Genomic DNA, 21947 nt, shown 5'->3' with positions numbered 1-21947 from the left:
TCTAACAGACTACTGTCGACCAGAAGTCTTACTGATAACAGTTAATTAACACATATTTTCTATGTTATATGCATTGTACACTGTATTCTTAAAACAAAGTAGGCCAGAGAAAAGAAAATGTTAAGAAAATCATAAGGATAATACATAGTACTGGATCGAAAAAGTCCACCTATTACTGGACTCGTGCAGTTCAAATCCATGTCGTTCAAGGGTGAATTGTACTCAGTCAAGTGTAACATTAAATCTAGAGCCTTTTGAAAAGTCCATTTAAGAAGGAAAAACTCTTTTTATATGTATGTATGAAGGAAGTTGACAAATGAACCAACATTTCATGAAGGGTTCAACGTAAAGTGGTATATCAAACATGAAAAAGGTAGAGTATACACACAAATTTGTAGCATGTGTGTATATTACATAAACATATTTTTTAAAGTAGATTTTTCTTTCTCCCCCCACCCCACCCCCCCTTAAAAAAAAAAAAAACTTAGAACCAATAAAGATAACGGGAAAAGAAAGGCTAAATTCCAGGCCGATTTGATATCTGCAGAAAAACATGATAGCACTTTTCTGCCACTAAATGGAAATGATCTTTGGATGAAAGAGTTCTTTGTGAAGCAAATGGAAATTGAGGATAGCAACTGAAAACTTAAGTTCACCTTCACCTGAAGTTTTCTTCTATCAGCTAGCTGAATACACACATATGATATGGTTATAGGGAGACAAACGGGGCGAAAAAAACAAACAACAGTCATGTATTGAAAGCATTCCCCATGCCAAGAACAGCAAACCTAACACCATGGCTTATGAAGAAGGAGATTCTGTAAGGAAAAAGGATTTAATTCAATTTCTTAACATTAATTGGAACCTTGAACACAAGATGTTAAATTGATATAGAACCTGAGGCAAATTTCTAATATATCATGATCACATTTTCATGAACAAGGATTTAAAAATTGGAAAGTGCCACGAACCGTATCACATGTGGTTCTTTTTGGATAAAAGCAATGCAAAGTGATAATCACACTTTTTCTTTCCTCATGGTAGTGTGAAAAAGATCCTGCACTCCAGGCGGGTTTTTTTTGTTTTGATAATTATAAACTCTGGTCACATCAGTAAGAAAGCCATTTCCCAACAACAAATTGACCAGGATGAGAGTCAGAATATTTTAAGCTAACTGCCATCTCATAAGAGTCATTCATTTCTAGGAATATTTTACTTGCCCTAAAGTAGGATAGTGTGAAACTTCTTGGCACTTTTTCTTAGAAATGTTTACAGAAGTTTTCATACTGTAGGTCTTGTTGTTTCTTAATATCCCTCTTTGGCAAGAATATTAGAAATGCCATCTTCCCATGGTATCTCAGCATCTACCAATAAGGGGAGGGCTCGACAGGATAATTTCCAAAAACATAAGAAAACGCTAAATAAACACAACTTCAATTCCTAGATTATAGCCATTTATCAGGCAAGCATATAATTTCGTATGCTAAATAAGTTACTTGTACTTTTTATTGGTCACAGAGTTATGCTGAATTTTCAGGTTTACTAACTTGTTCCAACTTTGCTTAGCACATAGAAAATGCTTGATAAATAATTGCAGAGCAGATAGAAGAGTCCTATTCAGCAGATACAAAAAATCAGAATCTACCTAATAAATATTACCTTAGCCATAAGATCATTCTTTTTGGAATAGCACATGTTCCTAAAAACTGAGGAGACAGCCACCAATGAATATGCCATTTCAGGGAAAAGAACTGGGCATTTGAGGGTTGTGATAAGCACCTGACCTGTGTTATCAGAAGAATCTTCTACTGACAGGTGTATCTTCCCACCGGATGCAAAGTTCTATTCTTAGGACAGTAAACCTAGCCAGAGCTATGGAAGGCACAGATATGAACTGAAGATTTTCTTTCTGGATACATAAGATGACCTCACTTGTGACTAACATGCATTTTGTTATTATTACTTGCTTCCTATTCATTTCATAGGAGTTGGTTTGTGGTATTTTAAAAAATTCACTTGAGTGCCTTGGGCTTGTGGCACTTTAAACTGCAAACAGGAGAGAGTGGAAAAAGAAAACGAGTCATACGGTATTTATAGACAGCAGGATCACTGTTGAAAGTCAATGCGAACAAATATTTTGCCACGAAAAAATAAGCAAGAAAGCTGTGGTTCTAGAAGGTTTTTGCAAAGAAATCGTATCTCATCTTGTCTCAACTGGTTGAAGGCAATTGTGAAATGGCGAGATTCCTTTGTATATTAATTACTTAAGTTTCCTTGAAATTTGCAATTCAGGTGTAATCCCTGAGGCTCTGATGCCCGGTTAACTAAACTGCAGAATGTGGTATTTGCATTTGCCAAAGGGAAATCGATTATGTTAAAAGTGGTCTACTATGGCTGCCAATAAGTCTAAATGCACTATCTACTCCACAGTAGAAAAGTGAAATGCTAAAACAGAATTTTAAATTAGAAAATTGAGGAATGCTGTCAATGACCAAAGCCTGGCCCATTATTTGAGGGAACAACATTTTTTAATTTTGCTCATTTTTGCCTTTACCATTTTCGTATAAGCATGTACCAGCTGCCACATCTAACCTGACTTATCTGCAGCAGACGGGGTAGCTGTTCTTATCCTCCTTCCATCCTCTATGTTCTACATGACCTATTTCTTTTTTTTTTTTAATGTTTATTTATTTTTGACAGAGAGAGAGAGACAGAGCATGAGCGGGGAAGGGGTAGAGAGAGAGGGAGACACAGAGCCCGACGCAGGCTCCAGGCTTTGAGCTGTTAGTACAGAGCCCGACGCGGGGCTCAAACTCACAGACTGCAAGATCACGACCTAAGCCGAAGTCGGATGCTCAACCAACTGAGCCACCCAGGCTCCCCTACATGACCTATTTCTTAATCAAAGCACCAAACATTAGCTCCTTGGGTTAAACAAGAACAACCTCTGCGTTCTGGACTGAACATTTTGAGAAAAGAACTAGTCATTTTCCGTATCTGTATTAAAATACACTTATTCTAACATTAACCTGTGAGTAATAACCAGTATTGCTATTTTAGGGGCACAATAGTAGTTTATGTAAACAATGATGAATCATTCCAAATGTCTAGCTGTCCTCAAAAATTAAATTATTTGCAATTTACCTTTTAGAGACGTGTAATCTAATTTCACAGTGCTTTCCTAATGCCAAGTCTCGTGACAGCCTCGGTGTCCAATGCCTCTTTCCCTAAAGTGGGTATGTGTTCTCTTTTACAATTAGAAATTTGGCTCTTCAATTCACTCTCATGAGAGCAGACCAGGTTGAAGGGCCTCTTTTTTTACTGGATTAAATACATAAATAAAAATTAGATGCATTAGTGTTTTCAAGTTCCTAATAAATTATTAGTTTGTTTCTTTAGATTTTTCACCAATATGTTGAGCTGAGTTTTAATATTCGGTACTATTCAACACTTAATTGGCACTCAGTCCACTGGAAGCAAAGACCAAGGTTGGATGGCTCTCTCCAGATACAATGAAGATGGCCAGTGAAAATCACCAAGAATTTATGGGGCATGCAGTCAGCTGTATCAAACAGTTGCTTTAGAAGGTAAGCACCCAAGCCAAACCACATGGATTCAAATCTCAGTTTTGTCTCTTACTTGCTGCATAACCTTGAAAATTTTCCTTAAGGAAATTTTCTTGGACGTAAAATGAAGGTAATAAAAGTAACTAGTTCATTGTGTTGTCAGGATTAAATGAGATCATATTTGTTAAGAGTCTGGCACAGTGCCTAGAAAAAAAGTTAATTTATAAAAACAGTTTATCAACTATTATAAACACAGTGAAGAAGAATCACAACCCTGTTCTCCAGGAGCGAACAATCTTAATTTGGACGTACTGAAAGCCCCCACCCATCAGGTGACTTAGTAAGCACATACAATGTGTGTGATAAACACATACGCAGGATTCTGGTATCACACATCCAGTAACATGAGTACTGAGTACTCATATAAAAAGATTTTGGAAAATGAAGAAAAATGTAACTGGAAAAGCACACCTATGCAGAAAGGAAAGCCCATGTTGTAGGTACCTATGAGATACATAAGGGCTTCGACACAGTGTTTTCTGTGAGAGGAATGCCATTTTTTTGAGGTGAAGGAAAATAAAAAGTTGTGGACTGACTCAGAGACCCAATGGATTACCACATATTATCACTATTCAAGAGAAAGGACTTCAACAAAAACTTTGGGAGGACATAAACAGAATAAAAAATAGTCTTTCAAACTGCATGTCTTTGGCTTATTTCATCTAGAAAATATAAAAACAGAGTGGTGGAGTCGGAACTGATTGGTACATGTGAGAGGCTACCTGAGCTGAGAGATGGAAGCAGACATACACACATCCGAGGAAAGACAATTCCAAGAAGAATCAGCAAGTCCAAAGGTCCTGAGGCAGCAACAAGCTCGACTTCTGTGAAGAACAGAGAGGGAACCAGTGTGATGGGGGCAGAGGGGAGGGAAAGTAGACATACGAGTGGGAGTAAGATTACAGAAAACCTTCCAGGACATGATAGGAAGTTTGGATTTGACTTCAGGGATGATGTTAATTCTGGAGACAGGCTTAAGCAGGGATGGGACAGGATATCAGGACAAGAATTAGAATTACAAGGGTAGTCTACCTGGGAAAAGGTAAAGAACCCTAAAATAGAAATAAAATCAATTCTAATATTTGAACCACATTAAGTGGTTGAAAGTGCCATGAAAGGTAATGAAAAAAAGTAGGAAGTTTTGGTCAATTAAGAGGATTATTTGAGACATTTTAAATTTAAGAAGAGGGTAGGGCACAAAAGGGGAGCCACCCACCTGGAAATTACACTGACTGCAAATGGGGGATACAGAGAAAATAGCTTAAATCTGTAGGTATGGAAGCTACCACATCACCTGCTGTAAGATAAATTCCCCGGAACAAGGGTACCGAATCAGTCCCAAGAGTCTGAGACTGTAATAAGAAGAATTGACTCACCCTATGATAACAAGGGTTTAAACTTTATCATCAAGTTTTGTGCCACGCAAAGAATTTTTCAATAATCATGAGTCACTTACTGAAACAGACATTTAAGACTATCTAGCCTAAAATTAATGTCTGTGAACCACTCTTATGCACCACGTGGGAAAGATAACCCCATGCTGAGACCATTAAAGTAATGCCATCTGGTTCCTGGTAACTGCCAGCTCAAATGTCCTCTTGGCCACTCATTCAAAGTAGATGAATAGACGACATTCTATTTCATGATGGGAAGATTCTGGAAGAGGTCTTAAAGAAAACATTTAAGTTTTATCTTGTGCAGGAACATTGTAGATAGAATACATGGCATTTGTGAGAAAAGAGGATTGTCCTTCTACCCTAGATAACATTTGCTAAGCTCTAGAGGCAATGTTCTGAGGAGAATTTGCCATGTGACTTGTTGCTTTGGTGGCATTATTTATGAAGACAAACAGTTATTTTATGCAAAGCTTATTCAGAGCTACAACATTTAAAAGCACATATGGGGGCGCCTGGGTGGCGCAGTCGGTTAAGCGTCCGACTTCAGCCAGGTCACGATCTCGCGGTCCGTGAGTTCGAGCCCCGCGTCGGGCTCTGGGCTGATGGCTCGGAGCCTGGAGCCTGTTTCCGATTCTGTGTCTCCCTCTCTCTCTGCCCCTCCCCCATTCATGCTCTGTCTCTCTCTGTCCCAAAAATAAATAAACGTTGAAAAAAAAAATTTTTTTTAAAAGCACATATGAATGCCCCATGTCTCCACAAAACAAACCCAAAATATACCACCCTTCATGGAAACAGTGATTGACATGCTCTTGTCATCATGGTTGTTTTAAGAATCAGCAGTTTTTTCCCACCGGACTTTGAAAAATGCAAAAGTAACAGGCATTTTCCCCATTACGTATATATTTCCCCCACCACTATCTGCAACACCCACACTGGATGAACAATACCAATGACAAAGGTTTTTCTGGGCTAGTCCTACTAGAAGGGAAAAAGAAATCTGGAAAATGTGAAAGTTGTGAAAACACCCAATTTCTAAAGAAAATCTGTGAATCAAAATTTCATCATGTAGCATGTGTAGTTACAGAACAGCTGATTGGCATTACTGAGGTAGAGCAATCTTTCTACTTGCTAAGAGCAAAGACATTTTCCACGTCATACTGATTAAATGAATACCCTCTAGCGTCTGTTAGTCTTTCCCTCTTAAGTCTGGGGATTGACCGTGTGAGGTGCTTATCCTCAGAATGGGAGAAAGTTAAAAAAACACTTTTCTGGCTTTTGATTTTTCTTAGAGATTATTAACCATTGTTTATGCCTTATTTCTTTTGGTACATCTATATTGAAGGCACACTAAGTGCCAGGCACAGAAAAAGAAAAAAAAAGGAAAAAGGAAAAACAACTGATAGAGGGATAAAAAAAAGAGGGGGGGGGAGTGGGAAGGGAATTTGAAACAATGCAAATAAGACCACAGGATCAAAGAAAAAATTGCTTAAATTGGGGAATAATTAATGTTTCACAAAAATTATACTTAAGGGATATGGAAGTTTGTAACATCATTTTAATCAGACATAATGAACCATTCATATTATTCCTAACTTAAATAAAAGTTGTGGCTCCTTACTTTTTTCTGGATGGTTGCAATATTTTCAATTCTATTATTTTTTTTTTTAATTGCACTCTATTTCCTGGGTTGGTTGGCTAAATTGCATGAGATAGTTTGGTTAACATTTTATTTGATAGCCTTATTTGGATTCAGGTAGGTAGGTCGCTACATGTGGACATAGGCATGTCTTTTATGTGGAAGTTGGAATCTACATCTTTATCAGGTAAGAGATTGTACCAGTAGAAAATGCTTGCTTAACAATTGAAAATAAATGACTGCCTTAAAGTTGTATTGGAGTTGTTGGATATTTATTAAAATACCTTAAAAATAATAGTTTAGAACAGCATCTTAATGAAGATATTATTCTATTTTTACATAGAAGTAGTAGCTTTGAAAGTCTATTTTTGCTAGTCTTACCATTATTCTCCCAGAATATTTCAAACAAGGGATGCAAAGTAGGGTCAGTATTTTATTAATAATAGAGATGCCCCTGTACTCACTAAATTAGAGGAGTGATACATTTCATCGTGGATTGACCTGATTCCTAGGATGAGAATAAGTCAATGCTATCAGAACTGCCTGTATCATATCTAACTCCTACTACAATAAATTAATCGGTTACAAAAATAATACCCAAACTAAAGGTCTTAACACTCATAACCTCTAAATCTCCATTACATGAATCTTCAAATTAACAAAAGACCAAGAGAGAACAAATATTAAACTATTTAGAGCCACTCCCCTCTACCACCAGGAAAAAAAATATATTATTCAAGCCAAAGCTATTTGTTAAAGCAAAAAGTGGTTGGTCTACCAAACTACTACATAAAATGCTTTTGAAAATACTTCTACTCTGTAGGCAAGTGTAACAAATTTCTGAAGTAAAACGTAATGTAGTGGGTCTGAAAAGATACAACTTTATAAAAATCAACTTGTAAAGAAATGTACTTTTTGAATGATTTAACCAAAATACTGAAATTCTACCAAGTCAAAACATACGCATTCCTTAAAAGAAAATTTTTAGCCTCAGTACACAGGCTAGGTATATATACTGAATGAAATAGTTTAAGTTAAAACACACACACACACTGATATTAAAAAACAAATTTAAGTTCTGAGACATATTGAATCATATACTCCTCAGTTATGAGCAAGTGCTTTAGATAGCTGTATAAAATCAGTTCACAGTTTTGTTAAATTCACAATGGGAAAACATTAAGAATTCAATCCCAGATGAGTAGTTATACTATCAAATAAAGGAACTGTCTGGAGTTATCAGATAAAAAAACCGTACAGACACAGTAATCAAATTCCCATACAGGATTAATGGATGGCATGTAAGCCAAAAGATGATTCATTTTATTTTAAAATTAATTACTAAAGTCCTTGATTATTTTAGAATGAATTACATATCCTTATCGTAGGTCTCCTCAGGCAATAGCAAAATTAATTATGATATACTTGGTCATCAGAAATGTAACAGGAGGGGGAACATGACTCTTTTGATTTTCTCCTAATCAAGATGAGTCCAATGAAATTTGCATTTATTTTGTAAATAAAGGAATATCCAGAATCTAGCATGTCATTGGTAAATTAGATCTTTAATATACAAAGGCAATGGAATGATAAAAACCATTTTTAAATATCTGAGAAGATGTCTATTCCCAATAAATTTGTTTATTCTAGTAAAGTCATTCAAAATACTTTGTCATATAATTTGAATTTTTAAGAAAGGAATTATAAGTCAATTAAATGTGGAGTTAAGAACAATTACTTGGAATAATTAACTGGAGTCTCCTCCACTTACCTACAAAGAGAGAGAAATAAAAATACTCATCAAGAAAGATTCTGAGAATCAAAGAAAAACATCAAATTATTCAAAATGAAATATGCCCTGTGTAAATTACATGTTTTACAGTGATGACACATTATTTGCAACATTTTCAAAATTTCAAATACAATCAGGCCAATAAATCACTTTATATACTTATACCTGGCATTAGAAAATTTCTACTGCCACATTTCACTTATTCCAATACTGACTGAAGACAGACACCTCATTTTTCCCCACTGTTTAGCCAGACATGAGAACTCTGAAGTTATACCCAAGAGCAGGATTCTGTTTTCAAATCCATACTTTGTGGAAGCTCAGTAAGAAGCACCTGTTAACGTTGTCACACGGCTCATGTGGCAGATGGGTAAAAGGGCTGGGATGAGCTCTATTTTCAGGCTAATAAAAACCTAATTATTTCGGAATCAAAATGTTTTACTAATTTTTAAAGCAGTCCAAAAAAATGTAATGGCATTATGCCATTACAAATTTGAGTTCCAAAATTAAAAATGAGTTTAGTGTTTGATTTCACACAACAAATTACATATCAAAAGTGATTTTAGGTGGGGTTTTAAAAATAGGTAATTATAGCACATCCTAATAGATGGAGAGACACAAGGTTCAAAGTGACAATTCTATTTTTAAATGGAAATTTATACAACGGAGTCATCATATTTAAGAATATATTTTGTTTTGGGGCACCTGGGTGGTTCAGTCGGTTAAGCATCTGACTTTGGCTCAGGTCATGATTTCATGGTTTGTGAGTTCGAGCCTCACATGAGGCTCTGTGCTGACAGCTCAGAGCCTGGAACCTGCTTCAGATGCTGTGTCTCCCCCTCTCTCTGCCCCACCCCTGCTTGTGCTCTGTCTCTCTCATTCAAAAATGAATAAACATTAAAAAAAAACTAAAAAAAGAGAATATATTTTGTTTCTTATAATTAAAACTGGAAGTAAAACTATGAGGCATGTAAATACCTTTGATTTTTTTTTGCCTTTTGATTTAAGGCCTTAAAAGTCACTTGCAAAAAAATTTGTTTGTTTTTTTATTTTGAGAGAGAGAGAGAGAGAGATTGAGATTGCACGAGCACAAGAGCAGGGGAGGGGCAGAGAGAGAGGAAGAGAATTCCAAGCAGGCTCCGCACTGCCAGCACAGAGCCCAACAATGGGCTCAATACCATGATCCGTGACACCAAGACTGGAGTCAAAATTAAGAGTCGAAGCTTAATCGACTGAACCACCCAGGTGCCCCTAAATGTCTTAAAACAACTTTTTATTTGCCAGAAAATGGTCTACTTTTAGGTTACTGAAGTTCTAATATCTAAAATGACAGTGATCCTACTACCCAAGAAAAAGAGAAATACACACACAATATTATCCAACTTTTATCTTGGATATAAAACACATTACTTTTTCAATTACAAATAAAGTACTCTTTCCATTTACTAAATGCATATTTCTCAGTCACCTTAAAGAAAGTAATAAAATTATTTTTAATTTTTTTTTTTTAAAGTTTGTTTATTTACTTTGAAAGAGAGAGAGAAAGAATGGGCTGGGAGGGGCACAGAGAGGGAGAGAGAGAGAGACAGTCCCAACAGGCTCCACCCTGCCAGCAAAGAGCCCCTGTGGGGCTCCAACTCATGTACCGAGACATCATGAATGATCTGATGGATCTAAAATCCACGAGTTAGATGCTTAACCGACTGAGCCACCCAAGTGTCCCATAAATTTATTTTTAAAGTACACATTTATTAAGTTTCAAGGAAATATTTTATCCTTAACCTTCTCCTTTCTCCTTTTTTACTATTTAAAATACTCTGAACTTGGAACTATCACCCCAAATAAAGAAAAAGTTCATACAATATTTTATGATGATGTCCAATAAGAGAAATTTAATAAATACTTATGTGAATGAAATGTACGGAGTAATAATCCATTTTTCAAATCCATACAGATTAAGTTGCCCTCTCTTGGGACACCAAAAACTAACCTCTGAACTAAAAGGTAATACCTGGAAATCATCTATGTGATGTCTAATGCCTCCACTCTACTTTTCATTAGGTTTCTACCTGTCAGGTAGAAAACAGAATACACTCTAGAAGATGTTTAAAAGATTTTAGCACAACTTGACCCGGGAATCTTGGCAGCCATTGTGAACTTAGGGACGATAATGGCATTTAATATGAGAAGCTAAAGTATACTTTAAAACGGATTAGTCGCTTAAAACACTTCACTTATGTTTACCTCCGTATCACCAGAGTTGTTGTAGCCTTCAATATATTTGCAATTCAGGGGGACATCCTAGTGTGCTAACAAACTAAAATAAACCTAGCATTTACCCCCGCTTTCTGGCAGCAATGGAAACATTTTTATTTGAGGCCTTTTCATACATTATTAATATTACACACCTTTTATCAAGGGATTAAATTATCTAACATAATCCTTAAACTATTCTGTATCTTAGAAATACATTTTCCAATAATCTATTTTAACTGTTTAATCAGTATCTAGAAATTCAAGTCAATCATACTTGGGTAGCCAATTCAATATGTAGTATGTATGTAATTAATACCCAGCAATTTATGGCTGACTACAGCAATGGCTATTTTGATGAGAGCACATGGGAGGCTCTCATGTGAAGGTAACGAAATTGCCATCATTCTTAAGAAGTTTTGCTTATTTATAACTTGCTTAGAGATATCAGAAAAATTATATTTTATCCAAACACTATGTACTACAAATAATGGCATAATGAAGACATAAGACTCTCACTGGCCTAATCTGATTCTCTGCAAAGCAGATGTAGTTAGTACTTAGAAGTCTAGACAAAATATAAGGAAATTTATTTTAAAGTTTATCTTTGCCAATACTCCTGTGATGGCTTGGCAAAGGATTTCCAAATTGACAACTCAAATGTCCCAAGTTGAACTAAAGTTTACTCGATTGCTGGAACAAACTGTTAAAGCATACATAAAATCCCTAACAGAAGTACCCCCAAGCCCACCAAGAGTCCATCAAAATTTACATAAAAACCAATATAAAGTCATTGAAAACAAACAAACAAACAAAATACTCACAGGCAACTGAATTATTCAACTGTGGAGTAAACCAAAATTCAAATTACATAAACAAGACTTCTATTTTTTTGTCTCACTCTATGAATTTACATGCAAAATTAGTGCTAAACCAATATTTATAATTAGCACCTTTGTTAAACAAAAGAGATTGGTCTTATTTATTAAAAGAAAATCATATAAATCATAGCCACAGGGACATCTGTTGTCTCTGCAGAAATCATTACCGCTGTCATAAAATCACACCCCATTTCTAAATTATAACTTCATTTGGGAAAAATCAAAGACTTTCTATTGATGCAAAATTAACAGAGCTGGTCTAAGTCTTTTATAATTCCTTTTAAGATACTCCAGATTCTTCCTCCAAGCCTTGTAGTTTCAAAGCATACTCCAAGAGGCAATACAGTTCTTTGAGACCACCCTGAAACTTCAAGATTGTCAGAGATTACAGACCAACCATGAGGTCTCTAGGATTCCAGCAATTATGGTGGTAGGGAAGAGGTGCCCTGGTCTACCCTTCCATCCATACATTTACCTATCCATCTACTCACCCACCCATACATTTGCCTACCTTACCAAATACACCCAACTGTATCCCGTGGTATATGATGGGGATAGTAAGACAGACCTAGTCTCTAGAGGTTCACACTTTTGAGCAGGGAAGAAATACAGTACTTGGAAGATTAGATAAAACTTGACTGAGAAGAGCAAAGGAACAAAAATGAAAACCACAGAAGAGAACCACAAAAAGTATAGACGAGCTTATACTTATCTTACAGGACAAGTTGTTCATCCTTATACGTGTTATATTTCCATTGATCCTGCATCAAAATCTTATTTAGATTTGTCTGGCACCAATGGCACATTTTTTTTGGCTAACGGCGTTATGCAGATGCCAATCATGTTTTAGAAGTGGCCAAGGGTACAGTAATATTCTTTCTTCCTCTCTTAAAAAAGGTTCATACTTGAACAGACGAAACACACCTACGGTCCCACTGAGAGGGGAAAATCAAATATCAGGTCCATCAACATCGGAGAAGCAATAGGATCTTGAAAATATAATTATCATTTTCAGAGAGTACCCACAGTTTTTGTTAGAGAATCACATTTTTCTTAGTTTTATGATAAAAAAAAAAGTGCAGCCAACAACTTGGATTCTATGTCTGTTGTTTGCATAATGTATCAACAGGACACAAGAAGCAGAATTTTAACAAGATTGATCACAGGAGAGCTGATAACTGCATCTGTAATGTTTTTTTTTTAAATCCCCAGAGCCGAACAGTTTACCACCACATCCAAGAGCTTCAATGTTGTTACGAAGTTCAGTAACTGCTTTAAGACTACCTGTGAAGGATGCCAAGTAGCTTCTAAAACCTTTTGGATGTCACTGATATAATACAAAGGGGGGAGGGTCTTATCTAAAGCAGGCAGGGAAATTGCTCAGTTTTATAAAATGCACTGGCATGTGATTGTCAAACGGTGTTCAGCTCCAAGCATGTAGAAAGAGGGCTAACAGTAAGGATCTGTGTGTTTTTACTTTGTAACTCCTATTGTCTGAGCCAGATTCTCCCAAAGACCTTATTTTATCCCGATTACTGCAACATCACTGCCAATGAATGTAGAGCAGACTTGGTCACTCCTTTGCTGAAGTCAGCCAAGAGAATATTCTGTTGGAGAAAGTAACGTTCGCCTCAAAGGCTTGGAAGCCAAGGGAAAAACTGAGACACATACAAGACAATAATATATAAACCAATTAACTAGCCTCTCAGGAAAAGCATCTTCACTCTCATCAAATTGTGTATTACCTGGCAATATAAATTGAAACTCTATTTATAGAATAGTCAGGCTAAATGTTTTATTGCTAAAACAAAAGTAGTAAGGGTCACAGAATGCAAAATCCTAGGAAACATGTCTTTTTTTTTTTTTTCCAGAAGCTGTTTAATATGCTTTTGATACAGATTACTTCTTGTCAATGGTTCTTTTGTCTTTCTTAAAACTACATCTGCACAACAACTGGGTCACCTTGAATTTCAAGTACAACATTGCCTGTAAATTTAATTTAACATCATATTATCCATAATTACCATAAACAGGAGGCAGGTGTGACCCTACTGTGAAGCTGGAGGGCCCTTGGACAGGATGGGCTAACAGACTCGCTGAAGGCTACTGAGTTGACGAAAGGCTGTAAGGATGACCTGGCTATTAAAATATTATTGCAATCATATGCTTCTTGAGGAAGCAGTACTTCCAAATCAAGAGGAAGGATAGCCCCATTCCTCTGAAGACTTCATTTCATCTCTGGATTCCAGTTTTTCACAGATAGCATCTACGGAGGGCAAACAAGAAAGCAACCAGTCTGAACGCTGGAAGGATTTCCTCAGAAAAGGCAGAGAAAAATTTGAGGGCTGTGTATAAATATTCAGAGCTCATCCGGTAAAATCCCCAACAGAAGATTTGCTCTAGTTGAAAATTAAGTTTTTTATTATTTAGGTTTTTAAATGCCATTAGGGTTACCAAGAAAGAAAGAGACTCTTCCTAATACAATGTGTCTCATATCATGTAAATGTTCCAGGCCATACACTGGTCTGGTCATTTATCAGCTGCGTTGTTCAAGAGATACCCAAAGTAGAAAGGTAGTTGCCTCACTACACATGGAAGTTTGCTTTTGAATCTAAGATTCTTTCATTTAAAGGTCAGGCAATTTGGCAGAGAAGGAGCCTACATCAGAACTCAGATCTAGGCAAATTAGTTCCTGCACTTCCTTTAACATCTAGACTCTCGGAATACCTGATTAACAAACAGGTCTCTACTCTGTTCCACTTCACAGAAAGCCTAGGACTCTCTTCCTGATAGAGTCGATGCTATTTGCTTGCTTAAAAATGTTTGGTGACTCCTAAGCCCCCGGAGGACTTAAGAAGTCCAGTCTGTCTAAAGTGACATATTCTGGCCTCCAGCCCTGGTCTACACGGTCTCCTAACCACTCTTTTCTTCCTTCCCTGAGAATGCCCTCCTGTGTTACCATGGGGAGGTCACAGAGCCTGCAGCTGTGATACCAGCTCTTTCTCCCTGTTTCAAAAAGGCATCTTTGTTTTTATCTTTTTTCCATGTGGAATTCTATATAAGGTTTCAGTTTAAAATGGTATAGCTTTAAAAAACTACCGCTACAGATAAACACCCCGTCATGCTCATGTGTAACAGCACTCTTTCTAGGACTCCCGTGCTTTCCTGCCTCAGACACCCACCCTCAGCTTCCCCATCCCCCTCCTGCCAGATGCCACTTCATCTTTCAGGGGTCTCAAACAATTGCAACCTTTTTCTATGAAGGTTTCTTTAATTCCTAAGGCTGAATTATTTGCTCTCTCTCTGCTCCCATTCTAATCCATGCCTCTCTTCTAGCACTTTATACCTTGCAAAATAGCTAATATTGGACAAGCCTGCCCCATATGCAATTAGCTCCCCAAGGCCAGGGGTAGGCCTTATTTTATCTTTATCACTCCTGCTATTAGCACAGTCAAAACTCAACAAAAGTTTGAGTGAATGGAAGCCATTGATTTTCAAGCTGTAATCCACGCATACCAGTATTGTATTCAAGATTCAAGAGTATGCTGTAAAAGTCACTATGATAATACTCTCCCTACTTTTTTGAGCACTTTTCATAATCCTTGCACACTTTTCAGAATCCTTGCATTACAAGTATGAGCCTGTGACCAAGGAGAGAGGTAGGGGAGGGAAATTTCCTTTAGGAAATGATCTCTATAGACATGATGATAGAAATCATGGAAATTAGTGGGGCGCCTGGGTGGCGCAGTCGGTTAAGCGTCCGACTTCAGCCAGGTCACGATCTTGCGGTCCGTGAGTTCGAGCCCCGCGTCAGGCTCTGGGCTGATGGCTCAGAGCCTGGAGCCTGTTTCCGATTCTGTGTCTCCCTCTCTCTCTGCCCCTCCCCCGTTCATGCTCTGTCTCTCTCTGTCCCAAAAATAAACGTTAAAAATAAAAAAATAAAAAAATAAAAAAGAAATCATGGAAATTAGGAGGTGCCAATTAGACTGGCCTCTCTAAATGTCTCTTTCCACTTATAGCAAAGAGATTCTGAATTTATTTTTTTAAATTAAGGCTCCATTTTCATTGTAGAGAAAAGGAACACTGACTACCATGGGCAAGGCATTGTTAGGCATATTGTGTGTGTTGTTTCATTTCATACAACACTGCAAATAAGGTTAATCTATTATTTCCATTTTATAAACAATGACTGAAACATGGAAACATTAAAATCATTCAGTCTCTGAGTGCCAGTAAATTTTATATGGTCATCCCTGTTGCATCTTGACTGGTTCTTTTATTTATTTATTCATTAATTCATGTATTATTTGTTCATGAAATTTACTTAGCATATAATATATGCCTTTAATATACAAAAGCTTCCTGCATGCTCATAACTTGGATAGACTGCAAATCTGCAATTTCTAATTCCAAGTTGTTTTGATTTTAAATTTAGAAACCAGTCACCTTAGATTAAGCCACATTTTGAATTCAGTAAAGATGCAATTGGAAAAAAACATCAGTATCCTCACTGATACACTGTACTTATAAAATATAATGTGCCCAAATCATTTTCTTGGGCTATTTTAAGTAATGCTACTGTAACGTCTTAAAATGTTGGTCTATCCATTGGTTGCAAAATCTTTAACATTAAGTTCTTAAAATCTCCACAAACATAAGCTGATATCACATAATAAAACGTCTGACAATTCCAAATTTCTATTCCTTTTAGTTTGACATAACTTTATTTTAAATTACTTCTAATACATTTAAGGCAATTTTGGATTTAAAATTTCCTTTTCGGTTTTGTTTGTTTTAAAATGCACCTCTCTGGCCAAGATTTTGGTAAGCCAAATTTCAGACTAAGAACACATTTTAGAAGTTTCCTCAATAATTCAGAATGACTGCAGTAACCCCAGTAATATCACTTTGATAGCTCAAAGATTTGGCTATACCACAAGTTACATCATGTTCCTGGAAACGTAATTGCTGGGAAACAGTCAAACCTGGTCCACTACAGCTTGCTTGCACCAACTGTGGTATTTCTACCCCCAACACCGGTATTACAAAGTAGTTCCCTGGACACAGAACAAGAAGCAGATCTTTATTAACTACAGTTGCCTAACAAAGCAAATTGCTTGAAAGCCTAGCTAGGAAGAATGCTGTGGCTAGAAACCATCCTTTCTACATAACCTCTATCTAAATTTGTCAAACCAAACTCCAAAATTCTCCTGAAGTTTCCAGTTCTGTGTGGTATTCATTTGTGACAGGTGTTAAACTGTGATTCGCAGCTTCTATCAGATACATATTGTTGAAGGCAATATATGATAGCAGTTTTGCTACACATAAAATACAGGTTATTTACCTTAGAGTAAACAGGTTAGGGGCCAAAGAGAAAAAACCCACCATAACTTGGTCATTATTTCCGTTTTAGCTAGTCCTTCCGTCACAGAAGGAGTATGGGAGCTGAGTGAAATCTGCCAAGATTGTAGGTTCAGTTCTGCATCCTGCCTCTCAGTCAGGAAGAGACGGAGTCACTATTTCTCTGTGTAACTGCTCACTGGGATACAAAGGGCCAACTCACCTGAAGGAAATGTTAAAATCAGAACAAAAATCACCTTTGTCGGTCCAAGCAATTTCTATAGTTCTTTTCGTCCTACTTGATCGATATTTCCTGCATAATGTAAGACTGACTCCTTTCCTCATGCAAGGGTGCCTATTAGAGTAAGATTCTATGTGTCATAAAGAGAACAGTTCAAAATATCTACATTTTCACATAGTTCACGGTTTCCATGGAGATTGAGAATAAACAGACCTATAAAGAATGACTAACTCCAATGTTCTTACTGTGTAACCGTTAGGGAGTAAGCCCCCTGAGAAACCAAAAAAATAAGTGTGCTTGCTCACCCGAAACATACAATTAGATTAAAATAGGATAAAAGAGTTTGATAATAAAAAATAATGTGAAATGTATAACAGTTTGAGTGAAAAACAGAAAAGACCTAGACATTATAGGGCTAATTACCAGATTAAAGATACAGGCAGTAGATCGGTCCAGGGATTTGGAGAAGGAAGGGATCACTTTAGACCAGTCAGTCAAAAAAAAAGTCATAGAAGAGATGGGGTTGATTTTAGCGATTTTAAAATCACTAAATTTAGTGGGCTAAATTTCGATAGATGAATAAAGGGCAGGAAGCAAGCCCAATGGAGGGGAAACGTATGGCTTGCTGAAGAATGACAAGTAAGCTGGCCTGGATACAACAGTTTAGTTAGGAGAGCAGTGGACAGTGAGGACGGCACAGCAGGTCACCTACATGTGTGACACATGTAGGCAGCCACACGCAGCCACACGCAGGAGGGCAGCCACACGCAGGAGGCTGGACATTCTCAGCGAGTGCTACGGTGTCCGGCCCACTACAGTGCTTCACATTTATATCGTTTACATTGTCATGTTTCAGTATCTCAATAACCCAGAGAACTGGGTATTTAGATCAGGAGATCTAGAGGTGATGAGACCCACTCATTAGTAGAAGCACGACCACCTCAGACTCCTGACTAGCAAAGTCTGTGCTCTTGCCACCAGGGGCCCTGGTGATTTTTTTGAAGAAGGGAGGGATGTGAACAATTTAGCATCCCAGGAAGCATAGTGTAGCCAGCTGGTGTTGAGGGACTGCATTAAGCACAACTGGTCAGCAGTTCCACTGGAAGATTCAGCAATCTGAGGGAGATTGATTAGTTCACGTAACCGTGAAAGAGATCAATGGCGCTAGACTAATACCAGCATGGCAAAATTAATCAATATCTTAGTCATGTTTCTCTCTTGAGTGCTGACCTCATTCTCTCCTACTGCATGTTGAATGTTTCCCTCCATTCAACATGGGGGGGGGGTGGTTGGGCAGGTGGGAAGAAGGGAGCCAGCAGCTTAGCCATCACAAAGAAGGATGAGACCCCTAACATCTTTGAATAAAATCTCAGGAAAGGATTCTGATTGGTCTTATTTGTGGCCAGGAGGTAGAGTGCTGAAACTGACAGTAAAGCAGAATCTTAAAATATTGTGGAAGGAGAAGTGCCCCAAAAGGATATGGGATGCTGTTCTCAGAACATATTGAGGACGAGCTGCTGGAAAGACAACATTTACTAAAACCGGTAATCACTCAAGGCAAACTAAATCACCAGGATAAAGTCTTCATGACTGAAGACTATAGACACGGCATGGATCATGCATTTAATGTTATCTCGAGTTAATTCAGTATTCTATAACTGAGTTTGCATTTTTATTTGCAGAGAGAAGCATTGCTTATCATGCTAATGCTAGGGTGATTTCCAAATTTATCCCCCATCTTTCTCTCCCGGTTCATGTCTTATTTTTAGTAATTACTTTGGAAAAGATGATTTGTTTTGTTTCCCATGTTTTTATAATATACTTTCATAATCACCTTGCAGTCAAAATTCTACATTGTGTCATTTATATTCTTGTCCACCCCCCCCCCCCGCCAGTCTTCCCCAAAGAGACAACTGGCCTTTTATCAGGGTGACTGTACAATGTGGAAAAGGAAATATGAGGCCTTTCAGAGATTACTGGACTGTGGCTCTGAACTAAAATGAATTCTAAGAAGCCAAAAGTATCTTGGTGGCCCAATAATCAGAGCAGAGGCAATCAATGGAATTTTAGCTTAGGTCTGTCTTACAGAGGGTATAGTGTATCTCCAAACCCAATCTGAAGTTCTTCTCCCATTTCTGGAACATATAACTGGAATAGACATACTCAACATCTGGCAGAATCCCCATATTGTTGGGGATACAGAATCTATTTTGTATTCTTTTTTTTTTTTTCCTTTCATTTTGAGTGGAAGAACTTATATACCAAGCCTGCTCAGAATAGCTCTTTGATTTTTAAGGGTAACTGCTTACGTGTACATATACATCTAAAGATAAAGATATATAGAGGCAAATACTATGCTGTTTCTTAAATAACAGAGATCTTAAGAAACCTAAGGAAGTGGGTGTTCCATTTTTTCTTAAGCTTATTTTGTAAGCAACTGGACGCTAATCCGATTAAAGGAACAATAGTAATTTTTAGATTCTACGATGTCAGATAAACTGATGAAATACAGTTTTTAAACTGTAGCTTGAATTTCGTCCTTGTGAACGCTTGCTTCCAAGAAGAATGAGGAGACAAGTTGAAGCCAGCGACTTCTGGAATGGACCCCTTTTTGGTGAGTTCGGACGGCACTGTACCATCTTTTCTCTTCCCCCACATCCCTCTAGCCATGTGCGGGGAATTTTCTCCTTTTGTCGGTTAACACTCTTCCTCATCTGGATTGCCTTCAACTATGTGACAACAAAGAACTCAGGCACCAAAATAGCAGCAGCTACATATCCTCTGTATGACAGTGTAATTTCTTCTGCCTTAAGGCTGTGTCTAGCACTGAAATCAGAGTCTGTTTACTTCGATCTGGTGCTACATTACACTGGGAGGGATTTAACTCTTCCTTATAAACACACAGGGGAATTATCTCTCGGCTCTGTTTAGCTTAGAATCGGAGATGAAATTGTGCAGTTCTTTTTGCTGCTGAGCCAATCGTGCCATTGCACAAAAACTTACCTTCCAACTTTATTAGACAAGCAAGGACACTGTGCCGTCTCTGAAAAAGCTCAGCAACACAATTAGAATCAGCGCAGAACATTTTTGGTGGCTATGAATACAGGAAATTAATCTTGAAGTTTTCCCCCTTGGCTTGAGGGTTTAGTTTTCTCTTCAGATGTTTCTGCTCGGGCATAAGCACTTCTGAATTAAAGAGTTTTTACAAAAGAAAATTTGGCGAGGGACAGTACATATGTGTAAAGCTGTGTTGACTGTCAAAACATTCTAAGTGACTCTGCTCCTTTATAAACCAGTGTTCTATAATCTCCCATTCAGAAAAAGCCAGTCATCTTTAACACCACTTTCTGTCTTACCCATAATCAGCTAATAATCTCCATGTCAACTGGATTCTGTTTCTGAGATACCTCTCTCAGCTGGTCCCTCCTCTCTATGCCCAGTTCTCGCTTTTAGGTTCTTATAATCTTGTGCCTGAATCTTTAGAAAAGTCTACTAATTTAATTCTTGACTTCCGTTTTTCTCCCTTCAAGTTCGTTTTCTAAATTATGTGTAAATATTACAATCCGGTTTAAAAGACTATGGTAAATCCCACCACATTGAGGCCCATGGATGTATTCCACATACAGAGAACGGCTCCTGGCACAGAATGGGCACTTAATGTTTGTTTAATGAATGAGTATGCTCTCCTTGTTGACAGTATGGGAAATCACTGTTTCTTTTTTTTTTTTTTTTTTTAATTTTTTTAGTGTCTATTTATTTTTGAGAGAGAGACAGAGACAGAGGGCACGCAGGGGAAAGACAGAGAGAGAGGGAGATACAGAATCCGAAGCAGGCTCCAGGCTTGCAGATGTCAACACAGAGCCCGACACGGGGCTCAAACCCACGAACTGCGAGATCACGACCTGAGCCGAAGTCAGACACTTAACCGACTGAGCCACCCAGGTGCCCCGGGGAAATCACTATTTCTTATATCCAATGTGGTATGTGGGTAAAGTCTCTAGCTTGAACTCTACCTAACCCTGTTGTTTTAATTAAATTCTCACAAAAACAGGTCAGATAGATATTAACATTATCATTTTAAATATGAAGAAATTGAGACTCTGAGTAATTACGTAACTTTCCCAAAGTCACAAGACTAGTAAATAGCAAGGCTAGAGCTTGAAGTCTGATTTTTTTAAGTCTGAATTCTTAACCGAATCTGCCCTTACACCTATAGTATTAGGCTCAAAGTTTTTTCTGCTCCCTTGTTTTAATATTTTACTGTATTATTTGATATAAACAAAAGAATACATGCCACATCTATGAATTACAGAGGAAGGGAGGGAGGAATATAAGCAATAGTGGGCAGAATATCCAAATGGACACCTAACCAAATAGGAAAATAAACTTAAGAAAAGATGTTCAGTATCATTGACATTAGGAAATGCAAAAGAAAACAAGGAGACATCACCACACACTTATTAAAATGGCTCAAGTCCAAACCACTAAGACCACCAATTCCTGGTAAGGATGCAAAGCATCAGCAATTCTCATTCATTGATAGTGAGAATGAAAAATGGTATAACCACTTTGTAAGACAGTTTGGCAAGTTTCTTGCGGAACTAAATATAGTCTTCACATATGACCCAGCAATCGTGCTTCTAGGTAATTACTCAACTGATGTGAAAACTTGAGTTCCTACTACAGCCTGTATACAAATGTTTACAGCAACTTTATGCATAATTATAAAAACTGGAAGCAACGAAGACGCCCCTTAGTAGGTAAACTGATAAATGGGTATA

At 37.4% G+C, this 21947-nt stretch overlaps 1 protein-coding gene and 1 long non-coding RNA gene across 9 annotated transcripts in view; both read right to left on the bottom strand.

Annotated features, from left to right (window-relative positions):
• ARL15 (ADP ribosylation factor like GTPase 15) overlaps nucleotides 1-21947 on the bottom strand; it is a 405200-nt gene that overhangs the window by 129272 nt on the left and 253981 nt on the right. Inside the window, exon 6 of one of the 8 annotated variants that reach the window (XR_006585223.1) lies at nucleotides 4349-4450. The exons of 6 other annotated variants lie outside the window; for them this stretch is intronic. Coding sequence is in view for 1 of the 2 variants with exons in the window: in XM_045037233.1 (XP_044893168.1) it covers nucleotides 4409-4450 (42 nt within the window). In the remaining variant the exon portion in view is untranslated. Of the gene's footprint in view, nucleotides 1-4346; nucleotides 4451-21947 lie in introns of those variants that run through there. One more of the 8 variants, XM_045037233.1, reaches the window with a different exon arrangement.
• LOC109491654 lies at nucleotides 10520-20992 on the bottom strand. The gene is made up of 2 exons (XR_002145137.3): nucleotides 17149-20992; nucleotides 10520-13851 (listed from the first exon to the last, which is right to left on the bottom strand). It is a non-coding gene; the product is annotated as an uncharacterized LOC109491654 (long non-coding RNA).

Source organism: Felis catus, chromosome A1 (genome assembly GCF_018350175.1).
Source record: "Felis catus isolate Fca126 chromosome A1, F.catus_Fca126_mat1.0, whole genome shotgun sequence".
Classification (NCBI taxonomy): Eukaryota; Metazoa; Chordata; class Mammalia; order Carnivora; family Felidae; genus Felis; species Felis catus.
This window is presented reverse-complemented; position numbering and strand designations above follow the sequence as displayed.